The 21,987-nt window shown below is 39.9% G+C and overlaps 1 protein-coding gene across 12 annotated transcripts in view; it reads left to right on the forward strand.

The window, feature by feature from the left end:
• The window catches only part of LOC129725280 (mucin-17-like), a 147,156-nt gene that overhangs the window by 22,343 nt on the left and 102,826 nt on the right, over positions 1–21,987 (forward strand). The window contains exon 1 of one of the 12 annotated variants that reach the window (XM_055680891.1): positions 20,256–20,571. The exons of 10 other annotated variants lie outside the window; for them this stretch is intronic. Coding sequence is in view for 1 of the 2 variants with exons in the window: in XM_055680890.1 (XP_055536865.1) it covers positions 20,460–20,497 (38 nt within the window). In the remaining variant the exon portion in view is untranslated. Of the gene's footprint in view, positions 1–20,255; positions 20,572–21,987 lie in introns of those variants that run through there. One more of the 12 variants, XM_055680890.1, reaches the window with a different exon arrangement.

Consider the following 21,987-nt stretch of genomic DNA (forward strand, 5'->3'; position numbering starts at 1 on the left):
CAAAAATGGAGAAAATCCTTGTCGGTGAAGTTTACCTGAAAGAATGTCAATAGAAACGGAATCAAAAGCCCCCTTAATGTCCAAGAACGCAGACGCCATTTGTTCTTTACGAGCATACGCCAGCTGAATATCTGTTGAAAGCAACACAAGACAATCATTCGTCCCTTTGGCACGGCGGAAGCCAAATTGAGTTTCTGATAGTAGACCATTTGATTCGACCCAGTGGTCTAAACGACGGAGTATCATTTTTTCCATCAATTTCCGGATACAGGATAGCATTGCAATCGGCCTATAAGAGTTGTGATTAGAAGCTGGTTTCCCTGGTTTTTGGATGGCGATCACCTTCACTTGCCTCCAATCCTGCGGTACAATGTTTTGCTCCAGGAACTTATTGAACAAGTTCAACAAGCGCCTCTTGGCATTGCCGGGTAGATTCTTCAACAAGTTGAATTTGATTCTATCTAATCCAGGCGCGTTATTGTTACAGGACAGGAGGGCAACTGAAAGTTCTGCCATCGTAAAAGGTGATTCTATCGCGTCGTGGCCCGGAGACGCATCGCGAACAATGTTTTGCTCAGGAACAGAGTCCGGACATACTTTCCTGGCAAAATCAAATATCCACCTACTTGAAGACTCCTCGCTTTCGTTGACCGTTACGCGATTCCGCATTCTTCGGGCTGTGTTCCAAAGAGTGCTCATCGATGTCTCCCTCGACGTCTCGTTCACGAACCGACGCCAATATCCACGTTTCTTTGCTTTAGCCAAGCTTTTAAGCTTGGTATCAAGCTCCGAATACCGTATATAGTCGCCAGGTATACCTCCCGTCTGGTAGGCCTTAAACGCGTCGGATCTTTGCGTGTAGACATCGGAGCACTCTTGGTCCCACCACGGAGTGGGAGGCCGTTCTTTGATCGTTACGCCGGGATATTTCTTCGTTTGGGCTTGCAACGCGGCGTCGAGAATCAAGCCCGCGAGGAGGTTGTATTCTTCAAGTGGTGAATGATGTTGAATCGACTCGACCGCTTTTGAAATCATTTCCTCGTATAACTTCCAATCGACATTTCGTGTGAGGTCATACGGAATGTCAATTGGTCGCATGCGAGTTGACCCGTTAGTAAATGAAATAAGAATAGGCAGATGGTCGCTACCGTGAGGATCGAGGATTACCTTCCATGTGCAATCCAACCGTAGCGACGTCGAACATAAGGATAGATCCAAAGCGCTTGGGCGCGCTGGAGGTTTCGGGATACGTGTCATTTCACCGTTGTTTAAAATAGTCATGTCGAAGTCATCGCAAAGGTTATAGATTAAAGAGGAGCGGTTATCATTGTATGGGGAACCCCAAGCCACGCCATGAGAGTTGAAGTCTCCCAAAATCAAACGTGGCGAGGGAAGAAGTTCTATTAAATCAAAGAGCAGCCGTTGCCCAACCTGTGCTCTGGGGGGAATATATATTGAGGCAATACAAAGCTCTTTACCTTGTATTGTCATTTGACATGCGACAACTTCGATGCCTGGAATCGAGGGGAGGTTAATACGATAGAAAGAATAGCACTTTTTAATCCCTAAAAGTACTCCTCCATATGGGGTGTCTCGATCAAGGCGAATAATATTAAAATCATGGAAGTTGAGATCAATATTTGAAGTAAGCCAAGTTTCACAAAGGGAAAATGCATCGCATTTGTTTTTATTTATCAAAACTTTAAACGAATCAATTTTTGGTAAAATACTTCTACAATTCCACTGTAAGACAGAGATAGAATCCTTCATATACGCAGTTGAATTAGGCATCGAAGGATACAATCGCTGCAAGGAGAGGCCATTGGGCAGTCAACTGCTTCAAAAATGATCTAGCTGTTGGGAGGAATGCTGTAAGAAAAATTTTAATTGGATCGGGTACATTGAAAGTTTCAAAAATCCAGTCCACAATGTCAGAAAATTTCACTAATCCAGAGTTTGTTTCATCAACTGGGAGTGTAAAAGGAGCAACTGGGGTTTTAGATGTTCCTGGCAGTGCTGGGAACTCCTTCTGGGACTTTAAATTTGCCAGCCCAGGAGGAGTTTGCTTCGGTTTTTCCGCAGCACTGTTTGGTTTGTTTGTAATTTTCATTTCACTTTGAGAAATCTTAGGACCTTTTCTGGGAAGTTTAGGAGAGGAAATATTTTTCCTCTTTCTAGACTCCCCAGGATTGGCGTAAGACGCTCCCGCTGGTGAATCGTCAGAATCGGTTTCATCAGAGGACAACAGATCGAAGGGGTTCGAAGTAACGGGAGAAGTGGTAACGGTCTTCTTCAGCATGTCAGCGTAGGAACGCTTTGAACGCTCTTTGAGAGACCGTTTTATTTTATCCCTGCGCTGCATGTACACCGCACATGTCGAGAGCTCATGCAGATTTTCTCCGCAGTGAATACACTTTTCAGCGTCAACACTGCAAGAATCTTCCGCATGAGACTCCCCACACTTGCCACAACGTGCCTTATTGCAGCAGTAGGCGGCTGTATGGCCTAACTGCTTGCAATTCAGGCAGTTCATGACGCGGGGCACGTAGAGCCTCACAGGGAGACGAACCCGGTGGATCGAGACGTGGCTTGGTAGTGCAGACCCGGCGAACGTAACTCGAAACGAGTCTGACGGAGTGTATACTGTTTTGCCACCGATGATCGATGCTGACCGCAATTGCTTGCAGTCGAGCACCTTTACTTCGGGACACGTTTTGTTCTTAAAGCACCCTTTGGCACTTTGCAGTATACACTCGACGGACAGACTCGAATCGGTTATGACACCGTCGATCTCCACGTCTCGTGCGGGTATGTAAACGCGATACTCGCGTGTGAAGAGCTCAGAGCAAGCTATATCGTTGGCCTCTTTCAGGTTACCGACCACGACACGGAGCTTGTTAGGCCGGACCTTGGAAATTTCGGTCACGCCCTTGTACTCCTTCGTCAGGTCTTTAGAAATCTGCAAGAGGTTCAACTTTTTCGATTTCGGTCCTGCATTTGGCCGAAAATAAACAGTATAGCTGCCCTGGGCTCCGTCTGGGTAAAGCCTGGGGCGAGGGGGGACTGAAGAATGAACAGGGGAGGGGGTAACAGAAGGGTCAGGGTCAGAGGGGTTCGGGGATGGTGGCGCGGGAGGCGAGGGATCTACATCCATTGCGCTAAGTCTAGCGCACTAGCGCTGACAAGAACACGTACCTTTTTATTTCTCCCTTCCAGTAAGGTTGGTTGTCCGATCGTTCGAAGTAGCAGCCGTTACAGCCAGCAGCACCAATACAGCAGCACCAAACAGCCACCAGCAGCGAGCCAGGTGTGAGATCACTCCACACAGCGATACAACTCGCTGACACTGATGGCTTCTTCTTTTTCCTCGTTTGTGTCTCGTCCACTGCTGTAGCACAATCCAGCCAGCAGCCAAATCGGCTTGCGCACCAGCTGGCAGTCACGATGCGAAACAGTTGCACAAAGGCACGACCTTGAACCCGGATTTATTTCACTCGACCAGGCAAACAATGCCAACACTTGTTCACACGTCTTTTGTTTTATACTCTATCGGACCGATCACCAAACACGTCCAGTACTGATGCGTGTTCGGCACAGAATGATCATTCATAAGGTTTTGATCGATTTTTGCTGATTAGTTGATTGTATTTTCCTAAACCTATATCCCTTTGTCTACAAATCCAAGTACATGTCAAATTGTTTAAAATATTGAAATGGTTTTTGCGACATTCATGACGTTACAATAAGCTTTCAAATTTTTGCAAAGTGCAACAAAGCGTTCATCTGCTGTTTAGTTTTACATGCTAATTTGCAGATCAGCCTTTGAAATATCTGTAAAAGCACTTAATGATATTTCAAGCCAGTTTTCATGTTCAGTTTTCAATCCTTTGTACCTGCTATATACTATAAAAAAGAAAATAGAACTAAGAAAATACTGTTGAAGGTTGCTGAAATACAGTTGTAGGTAGAGTACCACCTTACCATCAAAACAACATAGCGTGGATGAAACTGAATCTCGCTTGATGAAAATATTATGTCAAATTTTAAATTTTGATTGGAGGCAAAAATTCATTTTTCCTACTTCAATTGAAAATATGTGGTCGTTCTCAAAAGAACGATTGGTTTTAGTTTTTTTAGCTATGGGAATTAATTTAGCTATGGGAATTAATTTTTTCGGAAATAGAAGAGCTTGGATTTTGTATAAAAAATTGTTCAATTCTTCGTCATTGCGGTTTGCTAACGGCAGATAACGTAGGATTATTCTCTTTTTTTTTCATTATCTCAAGCAGCGTTCCCCACCAATCCCAACAATTCTACAGCAAGATACTCGATTACAGCCGTCAAATCTACAGATACACCAGCACCAATGCGCATATTTTTCATTACGCAGCAGATGATGAATTAGATCTGCCGCGAATTAAAGCCTAGCACGAGATGAAGATAGAATGAGGGAATTCGAAAAAGTGGACGTATTGTGCTGCACACTGTTTGTGGGTATACAGACCAACGTTGTGCGCGAAGTTCATTAGTTTTTCGTCAACTGTATAACCGTCAACAAGCATATCGTTGAGATGGTACATTTGCTGATGCCAAGCACGTGGGGCCCAAGCTAAACCTAAAGCTCGAATTTAATTGGTCCATTTCTCCTGCCTAGTACAAATTAAAATCGACCCTTCTCAGGGCCACAAATACGTTCTTAAAGCAAAGTTGAATTTCCTTACCTTGCAAGTTATGAAATGTGTGACAGCTGTTCTACATTCGTTGCAGGCGATAAAAGTAGCGCTGAAACTTCTAGAAATAAAATTGGTTCTCACTAAATGTTATTTTATTAATCCTGCTAGCTAGAATTATGTGAATCAGAAATCTATGAAACTATTTAGTAATATATAACACAGGTTAAACCGTAAGTTTCGTACAACAACACAACTCGGAGAAAATCCTATGATAATAAAGTTTTTAGAAATGGTGCCAGAAATAACAAAAAAGAGTGTTTTAAATGCAAACAGTAATTCGATAACCAGAAAATTAACAAAATTGCCGAATGCCACTATTGTAACAACACCAATAGCACTTCTTAGCGCCCCAAAATCATTTATTTTAAGTTGTAAACCACCGTTTGTGAAACTGAATTCTGCTTCGGAAAAGAAAAAAATAACTTTTTTGTCACTATTAGCAACGTTTTGGCGAATGACAGCAAAATAATACATACATCAATTGAATAGTTTTGAGGCGCTAAAAATGCCATTGGTGTGTCACAATAGTGACATCGGCAAGTTTGTTTAATTAATCGTTATTGCGGATTGCTGTTTACCGTTAACCCGACATAATTCTAGTTCTCAGATTATTTTTTCACACACTGCAAGCAAGCGAACAACGCATATTACATGTAAATACATGCTACCAGCACACGCACAACTAACTATTAGCATGGCTGAAAGTAAACACGCCAGATCCGTCAGAACCACTACTGTGTTTCCCACCTAGACGGGAGATCTGAAATCTAGCGCTGTGAATGGTGATCTCCAATCACCAGTGCGGTTCGCCGATTTCTCTGTTGGTCTATTCGCTATTTGAGGCTGCGAATCGAATGAGCGAATGTTGCATCAAAAACCATACAAACACACTAGTCTTTTTTACGCGTTGTTTTACGCGGATTGCCCAGAAAGGATGAGGTTACTTAATTCTTTTCTTTTAACTGGTGTAACATCCCTCCTCCATTCCAATGCTACGTCAACGCACTCTGTCCATGGCAGCTTGTTTCTAGTTTATTAAGCGTCCTACTCCGAGATATTGCTTCAATCTCCTAGCTCGTTACGCGCCTGTACGTCTTTTACCGGTAGGATTCGAGATGAACACAATTTTTAAGCGATTGTTGTCCGGCATTCTTACGACATGTCCTGCCGATTGTACCCTTCCAGCTCTAGCGACTTTCTGGATACTGGGCTTGCTGTAGAGTTGCACCAGCTCATGGTTCATCCTTCGCCTCCATATGCAATCCTCACATACTCCTCCAGAAATGGTCTAAGTACACGTCGTTCGAAAACAGCTAGTGCTTGCAAGTCCTGCTCGAGCAATGTCCATGTCTCGTGCCCGTAGAGGACCTAACGTCTTCTGGAGTCCGTAGTAGGCACGACTTCCTGCTACAAAACGCCGGCGGATTTCTCTGCTGCAGTTGTTGTTTGACGGTTCCAGTATTTCGAGATACACAAATTCGTCAACCACCTCGAACTCATCTCCGTCGATCACTACGCTACTGCCAATGCGATCCCTATCGCTCTCGGTTCCCCTTGCTAGCAGATACATGATTTTCGACGTACTTACCTTCAATCCAACCTTTTCTGCTTCACGCAGCTTGGTGTCCTGTTCAGCAGTCGCCTGAAACGTCTTTCCGACAAGGCCCACGTCGTCAGCGAAGCAGATGAACTGACTGGATTTATTGAAGATCACTCCTCCGAAAGGTGTTCTGTATCCCAGATCTTGGCTATCAGCTGATGCAGACAGAAAGCCAACCTATCCGGGCCCAGCTTGATAAGCTCCACTGCGATGCCATCCTTTCCAGCTGATTTGTTGTTTTTGAGCTGCTTGATAGCATCCTCAACATCACTCATAGTGAGGGGCGGTATATTTTTCCTATCCACGGTGGATAGCTGACGAATTCGTTCCTCCTACCGTCTTGATACTCTGCCTCTGCGCCAATCAGGTGTTTATTGTAGTGCTGCTTCCACCTCTCGATCACCTTACGTTCATCCATCAAGATTCCTCCATCTTCATCCCGACAAATTTCAGCTCGCGGCACAAAACCTGTGGGGATGCGTTTAGTGTTTGAATCTACGTGTTTCTTGAGAACGATACAGCTGTTTCATTTTCTCATACTTCAGCTTTTTTAGACGGCGCTTCTTTCTCGGAGAAGATAGGGCTGTTGTCTTCGTTTCTGTTTGTATCGACCTACGTTATGACGGGTCCTTTGCTGCAGCATCAATGCCCGTGCTTCATTCTTCTCGTCTAGAACCGTTTGACACTCCTAATCGAATTAGCCTGATTTCTCTCGATGAAACCAACAGCACCTTCCGCTGCGTTGTAAATGACTGCTTTCACAGTACTCCATCAGTCTTTCAGAGGGGCTTCGGTAAGCTCTCCTTAATCCAGCAACGCTGCCTCAAGGCTTTGCACGTAGTCAGTAGCGACTTCAGGGAGTTAAAGTCGCTCCAGATCCTCCGAAAGTGTTTGGCGCATTTGGACCATTAAGAGATAGTGGTCAGAATCGATGTTTGCACCACGATAGGTCCGGACGTCGATAATATCCGAGAAGTGCTTTCTGCCAATCAAAACGTGATCGATTTGTGTTTCAGTCCGTAGCGTTGATCTCTAGGTGTACTGATATAAGAGGCACTGCTGGAAATAGGGTCTACGTATGGCCCTATGGCTTCCAAGAATGGAGGCGGCGGAGTTCGTGAGTCGAAGGCCGTTTTCGTTTGTGAGCGGAGTGCCCTGAACTTTCCAATAACTCATCTAAACCCCTTCTTCTGGCCAATCAGAACGTTGAGATATCCGATAACGATTTTTAGGTCATGTATTGGGCAGCTACCGTATGGTACTCACCTGTATTTTCCCAACCCGGAGAAGAAATGCGCTACAATGTCGAACTTGCGGACGCTCAATAAATCAGAAAGAAGGCGGGTACTCCCAAAAAATTAAGAGACCTGCAGTTCCATGATCCGAGTTTCCAATCGTTAGTCTGTTTTCGTTGCCTTCATAGACCTGAAGATTGTTTGCTTACTGTACTGATTGTTTTTACGGCTGGTTTATAAGGCCTGCACCAACCCCCAGACTCGCCGGATGACTGTCGCGACAGCACTGTTTAAAGTCTCACGCTGGCACCAGGACGTTGATAGCTGCCCCTGACATGGAAAACAGACGCTGTTTCTAGCCGCATCATCTTGGTTAACAGACGCTCAGGTTGGAAAGCATTTCCTCTGCCTGAGATATGGTTAACGCGCCAATGATCGCTTCGCAACTTCTCACTTGGTATAACAACATTGGCCAGGATACACCAACCAGCTCTGTCCATGTTTCAGCTGGCAGTCTATTGTGATCGTATGACTCGTGGAAGTGTGAGATATCAACTTGTGAGAACCGGAGCTAAGTTTGACGTTCCTTCCAGGTTGTCAACTTACCATTTGAATCCGGAAGCTCAAGAGTTTTTTTAATCCAATTACTGAAAATTCACTGATATGGCCAATATATTTTTTTTTTTGATTGACAGCGCTATTCGGAGGTAGAAATAACACTGCTATTGATTTTTTTTCGAAAGTATTCAGCGGAATCTTTGGCAAATTAAGTTTTTTACGCGGATTTCAGAATGTACTCGTTTTTTACGCAGTACGGATATCACGCGTAAAAAAATACTTAAGAGTATATAATATTTGAAATCGCCGCCTGCTACGCAGCGACTTGCCATAGATCTATTTGGGTCGATCCAGTACCCAGTCAATCTTTAGAACGAATCTTTAGGTACGAAGAGTTTCGTAATATTTGACCTTCCCTTCAGCTACAATTGGTCGATATATGAGTTCAACAAGGCCCTACATGTTTGAATAATACAGTAGTAAGCGTCTCAAAATCACAATTTTCCGCATTTTGGTGGACGCATTGCTAATTTTCCTATCAATTGTTGAAATTAATTTGAAAGTAGACTATTTTCGAGACGCTCGCGATGTTTTTAATTTGCATTCGTATGTTACCGTAAGACGTAATTCTGCGTCAAAAAATATTGTAATGTTGGAACAACAATCTGCTGAAAATTGAAAAAAAAAATAACGAGAAATGCCATTTTCACCAAATTCCAGCCGAGTAAAAATTCTAGAAACTCAACCTCTGAAAAACCAATGAAAAACACGCGTAAATCCGAAAACCGGAAAAAATAGTCACCCGAAAGGCGGTTTTGGTGTAGTGTTATAGTGTTTGTAAAAATAATAACTAACCAATAGGGTGTCCCAAAATTGCACAAGTCTGGGGCTCACCCTCCAAATGATAGAAAATGGTGTTACGGACAAACTTTTGTTCGGCGGCAGCTCTAGAAAATGATGTTTTCAACTGGCCCCGATAACTTATTTGAAAAAATCGGCTTTTCCTATGTTAAATCCAAAAAACATGTCCAGTTATTCAATTTTCCATGAAACCTAATCGTTTTATTTTTTTTACAGGTTCCTTAGGGTCTAAACTACAAGGGGAAAATTCGTTTCGGGTTGATTATCGTCAATTTATTTTCCTAAAAAAAAATTTATCGTTTGGAAAAGTGATTTTTCAAGTATACTTTGACATTCAATCAATAAAAGTGGGTATTATACCAAATGCTCTCACCAACTGAATACCATTAAATGTTGGGAAATTTTATGGGTTACAACATTGCCAAAGACTACATGGCTCTGAAATAACTTGATTTTGAGTTATTCGTGATTAACTGTGGAATAAAAAGTTACATTTTGATGTTTTCCAATACTAAAATGTTCATTTGCCGTATCATATAGTATTATAATTTCAACTAAATCTCCTGCTACTCAAAAGGCCCGTTCTGCAGGGTCATTGATAACTGTTAAGCTTCAACATTTCGATTTGGTATCAAGATAATTCTTTCTATCCAGGCCTTGGGATCTTCCTGAATAAAAAAAAACTTGATATCAAGCCGTAGTCTATCGAAATAACTTTAGTGACTTCTTTGTGAGTCCACTAAGTTTTTTACAGATGAAAATTTTTCCACTCTTGAATTGTCGTTTTCACTGCTCACCTTTTTCAAGTTTTGTACTACCTTCCTCTTCGAGTCATCATTCACATTTCTATCGAAAAATACCAGGCTAACATCTGAAGATACCACAAGTGCAGTCTGCAGACCCGGCACCGTACCGAAGTCATCGGAGATTGCGGGTCCGAGTCCCATCTGAATAAGATTTTTTTCTAATTTTAAGCCGCACTTTCTGTTCATGTTCATTTTTCGCATCCTCGTTAAATTACATACATTTCCTCCCCTTTAGTAAACTTGATAATATTCATTCAATTTCTTCACTCGACCTTGATTATTGTAGGAAAACATTAAAATTCAACTTTTTATTTCACAGTAAATCACGAATAACTCAAAATCAAGTAATTTTAGAGCCATGTAGTCTTTGGCAATGTTCTTCCCCATAAAATTTCCCAACTTTTAATGGTATTCGGTGTGCGAGAGCATTAGGTTTAGTACCCACTTTTATTGATTGAATGTCAAAGTATACTTGAAAAATCACTTTTCCAAACGATAGAAATTTTTTTAGGAAAATAAATTGAAGATAATTAATCCGAAACGAATTTTTTCCTTATAGTTTGGACCCTAAGGATCCTGTAAAAAATATAAAACGATTAGGTTTCATGGAAAATTGAATAACTGGACATGTTTTTTGGATTTAACATAGGAAAAGCCGATTTTTTCAAATAAGTCATCGGGGCCAGTTGAAAACATCATTTTCTAGAGCTGCCGCCGAACAAAAGTTTGTTCGTAACACCATTTCCTATCATTTGGAGGGTGAGCCCCAGACTTGTGCAATTTTGGGACACCCTACTAACCAAACAAAGTTATCATTAAGCATTCATGAAACGTCAACAAAATTCAACATTTTTGCAATTTTGTAGAAAGTAATAAAACTCATAGGAAAAATCAGGTCTTAGCGGTATCATTATTAGAATATAAAGTACCGTACTGCATCAAATTTGAAACACTTTAGCTATGACGTAACTTCTTGCATCGAAAAAAATCAACGAAAAATAAATTTTCTGATATTTTATTGTTGATGCAATTAAGTGCTATTCATATACATAGTTTCAAACATGTTTTGTTTATGAAATTAACGAGAATTCAAAACTCGGTTTTGGTTTAAATTCCGAACACTTCAATGTAATCACTAAGAGATAGATAGGCAAACCGTCTCAACACTGTCCCTTTTTTCAACGTCTGCTGGTTCCCTGGAAGTGGTCCTACAGTAAAGAGCTATACATCAGTGAGTGAAGGACATTCCAAGGAAAGAAATGGTATATAATAATCATTACTCTAGCTATAATAATGTGATTTTTATTCTGATGTGTTCGAAGTTTGTTCAAAACGGTACTTTAAAGAAAAAACCACAAGAAGGTTGTATGCAAAGCCACGACCGCAAGGTTGAAGTAGAATACTTCTACAAGAAAGATAACCTGGCTGCTTGCGTGTCAGTCATTTTTTCTAGTAAATAAACGTTGACCGTTCATTGGCAGTATTGTAATTTCTTTTTGTCTGATATTTTGAATGAAGTTCATTGGATATTTTTAAATTTTGTGCAAATGAGAATTTGAAGTGCTGCCGAATTGTAATATGCACATTAAATACGACATCATTAAACGGGAACGGAACAAAGGCTACGGTTATGCAGAACGCGAATGCCGGCGCGATGCGATTCGCCTTACCGTGGTGAAATGTACAGCCCTTTTTAAGGCGCAGTAGAGCTATACATTTCAACAGATTTCGTCTTGCCGAATCGCATCGCGCCGTTATTTGCGTTCTGCATGACCGTAGCCACACTAAGCGACGCAAACACGTAATAATAGTCAGAGTATGCATGTAGATGTAGATAATTAACTTTGGATTATAGCGCAAAACGAGAAAATATTAACTCTTCAAATAATCATTTGTGTTCTTCAAATTTCAGTTGTTCAATTAAATATCCGATGAAATGTTTGTTTATTATCTGATGAAGCTCTTTGTATAGGCCAAATGATGCATTCCCAATTAACTAGGTCCATAACTCTGCCGACCGTGCTTGGGAAAGCGCGGTATAACGACCAATCAGAGGTCGAATTTTGTGTTTTGACAAGGCTTAAGAGTTTTCAATAGTACAATAGTTCGAATGATTAAATTGCAATTTCATGCATTTGGTAGGAATCTTAGAAGATTTTCTAATCGATTGCTGCAAAAACGAAGGAAATCCATCGAAAACTAACCGATTTATTAGCATTTGAAATTTTTCTCACTTTTTTCAGTTTTAGATTTTTCATTTTACATCCCTATGTAGCCGAACTTCCTGAGAGAAGTATTCTAATTCAAAATTAAATCTTCATTAATTCATTTGTTGTCCTTACAAGGACAATTGTTCAATTTATCATAGGATGTAGTGTTTATCTTCATCTCTGTGTTACCTTGATAGTGAGGACTAAGGCGCACGGTCAACACAATGAGAAAGGTGTTTTCACATTGAAAACTAGACACGGCTTTACTGGAGGAAGTGTTGGCAAATGCATCTACATGTTTCATGTGGGGAATATCAAAAACGAAAAATGACGCGCGTCTAAGCATAACCCGAACTGTTTCGCCGTGCTGCTCCCATTCACCTTTACATCGACCTCAGGGAAGTACCGGCTGCATCTGCATTTACCGCTGAGGCTGTCACTATACTGCTATTGGTACCAAAAGCTATTAACTCTTCAAATACGTGTGTTATTTGTTCTCAAAAGAACAATTGTTCAATTCAAATCGGATTTACGCAATCGCATCTCTGTAATATTACCGACAATAATATTCTTCTGAACAAACTTATACAACTTTCCCATTAGGCCTCTGCCATAATAGACAAGAAAAGCGACGCGAACCGATTCGCTCAGCTGTAGGTTAATGTGCAGCCATCAGTAGAGCTGTATATCAACCTACGGCCGAGCGAATCGGTTCGCGCCGCTTTTCGCGTCTACTATGGCAGAGACCTTAGAGAAAGTTGCTGGCTGATGTATTCACTTCATGCAAGCCTGCTGTTGATGCTTCCCGCTACCACACTGAAACAGCATTTTAGTGAAGGGAGTGTCGTTGCATCAGCTGACCCTGCTACTATCGATGCTGATATACCCGCTGCAACAGCTACGCTATGAATAGCCATGCCACAGTTGTGGCCGCTATACGCTGGCCCAACTGCTGAGCAACTGAAACGCTATTCGCAGCCATGCCACAATTGTGGCCGCTATCCGCTATCGATGGTACCCACCGCTCGCTCCCGCTGCTGCTAAGGGAGGACTGCTGTCGTCGCTGTTCAGAACTACTATGAGCGGCTTCGACTAAAACAGGCTCTTATATAGGGATGAAAATAGGAATGAATTATTTTACGTACGTGGTGGAATGATATAACTTGAAAAATATGTGTGACTTCATTCTGGTTCAGAGCGATCATTTGATAAGCTCCACCTCTTTTTTCAGTTTCTAAAGTTTTTCCTCAGTTTCGTAGCACGGATGCACAAAAATGATTTCTTATGAACATTCTGTCGAGCCGGACCGATAGCACTCTCATTGAAGCAACAAAATAACATGTTTTGTGTCGTGTTGTGCAGCTTGGTTGAAGAAAATGTTCCCGTCCCCATGTCGCATGTAAGCAGATTATTGCGTTCAGTAGACAGTAGAGTGTATCCAGCGAATAAACACCGATGGTGCTCTCACACACGCAACGGTTTTAACCCGTATCTTATTGCGGTTTGTAACATCAAGCGATTTCGTTTGCTCGCTGTTGCGTGTTGCATCATGTTGCAACTTGGCAGCTGGGAGACGACGAAATTCTGTTTATGCTGATTGATTGAATCGACTTCATATTAGCTCTGCATAGTCGAACTAACTGCTTTTGTGAATGCGTACTAACAGGGCAGTTTATTATTCAATGTCGGTTATGCTGATCGCAGCCTTTGCGCTGCCCCTACAGTGGGGGGTTTACTTAATAAAGTGAAAATTAAACAACTACAACAGAATTTGATTGCATCCCGCACAGAATGTCTGCTTGTGTTGATGCCAGAAAATTATTAACCTTCAATTATTTTTTTATTTGCCTTGAAAAAAGCATGTTGCGGTTCAAAATCGGTTGCTAATTACAACCTTTGAGCTGCCCTAACATTGGGGGAATTAAGATACACGGACAACATGCACTGTGGAAGCTATTTCACATTCAGTAAATTAGACGGGTGCGACAAATTTAAATTGCTAGGATGCAACACAGAATACTTGCTTGCGTTGACAAAAATTATTAACTTTCAATGACTTGTTTATTTGCCTTCAAAAAGGCATTTTGATTTCCAAAATTGGATTTCCTGATGGCAATCTTCATGCTGCCCCAACACGGGGGGAATAATGGCTGTCTGGCGACACACGCTGAGAAAAACCGCGCTGCTCCTGAGACGTGGTGACCAACCACAGAGCTAGTGCTGCTGCTAAGGAAGGACGACTGCTGTTGTCGCTGTCAGAACTATTATGAGCGGCTCCGGCTGAAACAGGCTCTTATATAGGCCAAATAGCATGTTTTCAATTGCAAGGTATATGATCCTGTCGACCGTGCTTGGGAAGCAATCATATAACGACCAATCAGAGGTCGAATTTTTCGTTTTGACAAGGCTTGACTCTTTTCAATATTACAATAGTGTGAATAATAAAATTACAATTACCTTATTTTGGGAAGAATCTTAGAAGATTTTCCAATCTATTGCTGCAAGAACGGAGAAAATCCATCGAATACTAACCGATTTATTAGCATTTGAAATTGGACATATTTTTCACTTTTTTCGGTTTTAGATTTTCATTTCACATCCCTATGTAGCCGAACTTCCTGAGAGAAGTATTCTACTTCAAAAAATTAAAAACACAGTCCGACAGAAATGTCCCTCTGGACAAGGTTATTGTAGAGTTCTGTTTAAAGGAGGAAGAGTTAGTAGGAAATCTGAGAACCCTTGCGTAAGTCAGTTGACATCGAATGGCCTGGACTCTAACCTGGCAAATAACATTTAGTTTTTTTTTATAACAAAAAAAAATGATTTTGTTCAGATGGGATCGAAGTAAACCATGAACGCGAACGGATGGTTTTTTTCCTGTCAGTTTGGATATTGAAAATTTTTTCGGAAAAAAGTGATAGGGTAGAAGCACCGGTTTTGGCCATAGCACCATTTTTGGCCATGATAGAATAAAATTGACAATTGTGAAGAAGTATCTTAAATTACTCCTATTTCGAAGTCCCCTTTTGGAACTGCTGATGTTATTCGACAAATACATAACTTACTATAGCAAACAAAAATGCGTATTCTACTTTTATAAAGGAACTAATTATACTCTCCCAGGTTTACTGTACATCCTAACGTTTAGGTAATTTGCAAGCTATTATTGATAGAGCATAATCTTGTTTAAGTTTGTACTTTCTATAGCAAATTTTGTTACCAGCATCAGGCACAACTTATTACAGCACATGAATAAAAAAAATAGGCATTACGGTATGATTTTTCTCTGCAATATCAAAAATAACAGAAGCTTCAAAAAACGATCAATGATCTTTCTTGGCCACATATGAAAGCAATTCCATAATTCATAATCCTGATATTGGCCATATGTAAACAAATCCATGTTAACGTATTAACCCGTAAAGACCCGGGACGGAACTTTTTTTTAGAAAATGGTCGTTCTCAGCGATGCTGCGGCCGATTTGAGTAAACTCGGAATATTATTCAAGGGGAATAGTTGCTCTAAGTTTTAGTAAGGGTGCCACCCCTCTGAACCCCTCCCAGTTTATGTGAGACCCAAATATGTCTGTGCCTTTTTTTATTTTTTCGATTAATTTAACGATTAACAAAAGTAAATTTTGAAGTTACCAAATTATTTCAGTGCAAAATCACATAACTACGTATTTTCATAGAAAGTCAAAAAAGATGTTCTACTGAGGGAGATTGTAGCTGTGTCCTTCAAGTTTTCTACTCTACATTTTTAGAATTAGGCCTTCTAAGTCCAAATATGTTAAAAGATTCATTCTAGCATATACAGATTTTGAGAAAAACAAGTTTGAATTCACTAAAGTACGAATTTTCATGGAAATTCGATTTTCTCAGTCTCTCACAGTAGGTTTCTATTTTGTTTTTCCATTTTTCAACTTTACATTTTTAGAAAAAGGTCTCCTGAATTCAAATATGGCGAAAGATTTATTCTAGCATGAACAGATTTTGAGTGAAACATGGTTAAAACTATCAAAGTATGTACGTCTTAGACAAGTAATTATATCTGTATCTAACTAGATACCAGCAACTCGGTATCAAAGTTTTGGTTCATAGCATAGAGCAGAATTCGTATATTTATAAACCATACGGAATCTCGGGTTGGTTTAGAAATATACGAACTGAAAAAAAAAATTAAAGCCTTTCAAGTTTTAAAACAAAAAAAAGAGTCTCGTGGCTTGTGATTAGTCTTTAGAGTAAATAAAGCGGACGATAGAGTTTTTTTTTTTTGTTTTCTTGGACAATTTATACGGAGACTACGGTCGGAACTACGAATAACTAACCAAACCAACGAAGATAAAAAAAAATCGATGTGAGCACTGGCACCGCAAAACGTTTGTGTTAGTGTGTACCTTAGTGTACCTTAGTCAGTACCTTAGTACCTTAGTGAGTTCAAACTCGTTTTTCTCAAAATCAGTTCATGCTAGAATAAATCTTTCGCCATATTTGGATTCAGGAGACCTTTTATAAAAATGCAAAGTTAAAAAATGGAAAAATAAAACAAAAATCTACTGTGAGAGACTGAGAAAATCAAATTTCCATGAAAATTCGTACTTTGGTGAATTCAAACTTGTTTTTCTCAAAATCTGTTCATGCTAGAATAAATCTTTCGCCATATTTGAATTCAGGAGACCTTTTTCTATAAATGTAAAGTTGAAAAATGGAAAAACAAAATAGAAACCTACTGTGAGAGACTGAGAAAATCGAATTTCCATGAAAATTCGTACTTAAGTGAATTCAAACTTGTTTTTCTCAAAATCTGTTCATGCTAGAATAAATCTTTCGCCATATTCGAATTCAGGAGACCTTTTTCTAAAAATGTAAAGTTGAAAAATGGAAAAACAAAATAGAAACCTACTGTGAGAGACTGAGAAAATCGAATTTCCATGAAAATTCGTACTTTAGTGAATTCAAACTTGTTTTTCTCAAAATCTGTTCATGCTAGAATAAATCTTTCGCCATATTTGAATTCAGGAGACCTTTTTCTAAAAATGCAAAGTTGAAAAATGGAAAAACAAAATAGAAACCTACTGTGAGAGACTGAGAAAATCGAATTTCCATGAAAATTCGTACTTTAGTGAATTCAAACTTGTTTTTCTCAAAATCTGTATATGCTAGAATGAATCTTTTAACATATTTGGACTTAGAAGACCTAATTCTAAAAATGTAGAGTAGAAAACTTGAAGGACACAGCTACAATCTCCCTCAGTAGAACATCTTTTTTGACTTTCTATGAAAATACGTAGTTATGTGATTTTGCACTGAAATAATTTGGTAACTTCAAAATTTACTTTTGTTAATCGTATTTCATCTACTCGACATGATTTGATGCAAAGGACATTTGATACGTATGATAAATCCATGCGTTTGTTCAATCAGTAGGAAAAAATAAAAAAAGGCACAGACATATTTGGGTCTCACATAAACTGGGAGGGGTTCAGAGGGGTGGCACCCTTACTAAAACTTAGAGCAACTATTCCCCTTGAATAATATTCCGAGTTTACTCAAATCGGCCGCAGCATCGCTGAGAACGACCATTTTCTAAAAAAAAGTTCCGTCCCGGGTCTTTACGGGTTAACATTGATGCAGAACATGAAAAAAACGAAGTTTTTCGGCTATCATAAGATATCGCATGAGATTCGTGAAAACACAAAACTGGTTTTGGATAAAAAAGATTGTATTTCTACAGCACCGCTATTTGATATAATATATCCGTTCTCTATTTGTTCAGATTATTTACAAAATTGTAACTTCGGTTGAATCTACCGAAACTAACGCTTCGGACTTATAACTATAGTGAATAATACGAATGAGTTTCTATGTGAAAAAAGCAAAGTGCGGAAGCTTATTAATAAAAAAGTAAAATGACAGAAGAAAAATTAACGTATATCAATGATGTGATGTCAATGTTATTGAATATCCTACTCAATTTAAATAAAATTCTAGCTCGACGTACTTTCCACTGCTAGCTATGCGTTAATATAATATTATTATTTAGTTTGATTAGTAGATATACTGGCCTTTTAGTTGGTTAAATAACGAGGATTTTTCGCTGATAAAATATATCTACATGGTAAAGTCAAATTATAAAATAAATTTGTGTGAATTCAACTTTTTCGCGAATTGGCCAAAATGGGAGCCCCGAGTGGCCAATTAAGAAATGCTATGGCCAAAATAAGAGCCCAGAGAAGTTTTTCGGTTGGAAAATATATAAACAAAATAACATAATTTTACTATTTAAACTCAATGTTAGTGAAAAATACAGGCGAGTTCATACGATTTCCACGTTGAACTGATTCAATAACATATTTTTCAAAGAAAGCAGGCCAACTATCTCTCATTAATAACATTCTATGGCCAAAACCGGTGCTTTTACCCTAAACGCCATTCCTGTCCTACAAGCAACGGAGTTGTGGTTAACCAAGATCATAAATAGAGAAACAAAGTTAAGTGCGGTCCTTTTTTTTCTGGACAGTGATGATTCCTGGGAGTAGCCTTTTATTCCGGTGGCGGAGCGCGTTTTTCCGCGAGTGCTTACCATGAATCCGTGTGAGTGCAAGGTGAACTCAAAAAGCAACAAGAGCGGGAGTGCAGGAAGATGCTTGTCGCACTAATACCATTGGTCAAAGGAAAGAAGTGAATCAAAAGATAAATATTTGACATTTTCTTGTGAGCTTTTTCTTTGATTTTCAAAGGAAGAAAAGATCAACCGGAAGAAAACATCTTTATTCTCTCTAGCTTTAGACGATTTATTTTACGCTTGTGAGCAGGGTTGACACATTCAAAGCTTCATTTTGAATTCCAAAAACAATTTCACAGATAAAAATCTGCAGCTTTTTGTGAAAATCTGTAGGGTACCGTAAATTTTTGAACACGTTAACACTTACAAGACTAAATTGGCCGAAACCTTAAAGCTTAATATGCCGCTCAGCTTTTGTATAGTATAGTTTATCAATATGGTTTTGAATTCATCATTCGGTGCGTGAGATTAGCAACTATCTATTGAAAGTTCTTACGTACATTTTACTCGATTTAAGGCTCTTATTCTATGATTTTCCTGGCTTTTGGACGTTTGTTCCTGCACATAAACAGTTTCATTTTATTCTATTTGTTGGTCGGCTTGAGAAAGTCCATGACAACTAAATTTTGATTTTGACATCATTTTCACGGATCCTTTTAAGAACTGGCTGTGTTAATGTAGACTAGACTAGACTAGATTAGACAAAAAAATTGATTTTGTTCAAGCAATCAACCCTTTGTTTTGCAATTAATTTTTCAGGAGCAATACTTTTTTTTTCGGTATAATTGAAAAATTTTGCCAATCTATTTTTAAGAACAATAGGGCTTTAAAAAACCGGAACAATTGTTCCAAAGCTAGGAAACAAGGTCCACTTACCGAAGACGCTTCAATGTTCCTCATAAAAATTATGTTTTGCAGAAAGTTAATGTCATCCAAAGAATTCTATCCAAAGGCCCAAAACTAGAATCGTTCCCTTCGTAACTCCGCTTACAATAGGCTGTGTGTTTTGTATGCTGTCCGCCGCGTTGTATAGAATAAGGTGCAAAGAGAAGAACCAATTAGCCTGCACCGTAAAGCATGTTGAGCATGCGAACAAGCTGAATTAGCGTAACTGGGTGCTGGTGGCTTTGGTCAGCAAGCACCTTGCCGGCTGTGACATGCCTAAACGGAAATAACTGCCATGGCAACGAATGTAGTTGTGAAGTTAACACGCATGCTATGATAGAAGAACGGTTCACGGTTTGTTACACCACCTGGTGATACAAATTCGCGTGCAGAGCAAATATTTGTATTGTAGAAATTTGTTCAATATGTTCAATTTTTGTTCTTGCGAAAATTATTTAAACCGATTATTATTCATCCCATAAAGTATACTATATTCCCGATTCCACCTCGCGTCTATAACAACCGGTGAACGCCTCTCCTATTGTCTCGTTTCACTGGTCACCCTTCGTTATTATAGCGTTTTCATTATTGCACTATGCTGTGCGTTATTTAATTCATATACTCTTCCATTCTACGGCAAGTCTGTGTATGGGATAGTTTTCTGGCCATTTTCACTCGCACACACTTTGTACATTTGCCAGCCAAAGGTGTATTGACGCCTAACATTTGGTATGGGTACTCACCTGTATTTTCCCAACCCGGAGAAGAAATGCGAGAAAAATTTAGTACCATTTGTCAGTTGATGGTAGAATTTTGTCCGGTTAAGCCAGAGTGCGGTGCGTCGGTCATCCAAGCCGTCATTGTAGTGGATGAGCCAGTGAAGCTTCTCCTCCATTGAGGAAACCGAGAACAAAGCATTGTGCAACCTTGATATTTTTAAATTGTTTTGTGTCTCAGCGGATTGTGTGTCAATTGATGTGTGAAATTTGTATAAATTAAGAGGGATATGTGCTCTAGAAAAGTGCTTAATTTTGGCATTTTTATGTAAGCTCGTGAAAAATATTTTTTAGTAGAAGTAGCTAGAAAGTTGCTGTAGCTTCGCTTTCCCATTGCAAAAGGTAGTATATAGTTGGCACTTTTCGTACTAACCAAGTATTCAACACTTTGCACCGTGCAACGCATTTAGCAAACGGAAATAAACTAACGGAACGTTTATCGAGCGGAAACGGTCATGTCCAACTTTTAATTCAGTTCCGTTGGGTTTCTTTCCTTCGTTTTAACTTTTTTTTTCGCGTGAAAACCGAGCCTAGCAGCAACCATGTACTGCCGGTTTTTACTACCTACTACTTTGACCACACGCAGGCAGTTTAGAGCATTCTAATTGAATTGCATTTAAGGTAATCGTTCGTCGTTGCACTTTTTAACGGTTGTTCCTAATTGGGACACGAGCGTTTCGAAACAGTTAGAGTAATAGGGGGTAAAGGTTCGCCCGTAACTGTTCTCGCAATACAGAACTGGGCGAACTTTTGAAAGTTTACACTGGATGCATACACCAAAACCGTGTTTGAAGTTAATCATTGCTGTAGTTTTCTAGCACAGTGTTGAAATGCAAACTTTTGCCCCCACACTACTCAGCCGAGCGGTATAGTAATAAACACTGAAACGAACTATTTCATAATATCTACAATTTATTGGAGCTTAAAATAATCATCTTGACGTCACAATAATGACCAAGAAAATATATCTCACAGTTACTTAGTAGCACATCACGGATCCATCAGTGTCCAAAATGTACATCATTATTTCATTCAGCGTAACCCAGCAAGAGCAATAATTTATGCGACATTATTTTTTCCGTGTCGTCGCTTTGCCCTCTTCCTTTGCAAATTGTGCTGTTTTGTGGCATTTATTTACATAATCAACGTCGTTGTTGTCATCAGCATCATCATCATCACAGCACTGCACTAGCAATTTTCTCTACTGTCCCAGGTTTTAATTCCTAGACAACGCAGCGCCCGTGGATCTTCTGAGAATGTGATTGTTGTTCAGTTCGTCTTCCTCGGTTTGGGTTTGAGTTCCTCTCGATGCTGCAGACGGGTTCACGACAGCCTCGAAACCAATTTCGGACGCATACGAAATCAACTTGATGAATACCACTTCGATAGCACAGAACATTAACAAAAACATGAACACGCCAATGTTTGCCTGCGGTTGAACTTTTCCCAGGGCCAGCTGGTGCTTGCTGGACATTCCGCTTATGACCGGCGGTGGTTCTACCAGCGCAGTCAAAGTTTCCACCATCAGCGCGGAAAGTGACATGCTGACCCGACTACCTTCAGCACATTCTTCCGGTACTCACAAAATACGTGCAACACGACCGACTGCACCAGAGATGACTGATGAATGCTGCTGCTGCTGCTAGCAGCTACCAGCAGCTATGCAATCGCGTCTACACAAAGTTCACAAGCTAATTGATCGGTTATCTTTTCGGTTGCTCGCTGTTGTAACAAACCAGTTCTATAATATACACCATT

The sequence above is a fragment of the Wyeomyia smithii genome, chromosome 2 (genome assembly GCF_029784165.1).
Source record: "Wyeomyia smithii strain HCP4-BCI-WySm-NY-G18 chromosome 2, ASM2978416v1, whole genome shotgun sequence".
Classification (NCBI taxonomy): Eukaryota; Metazoa; Arthropoda; class Insecta; order Diptera; family Culicidae; genus Wyeomyia; species Wyeomyia smithii.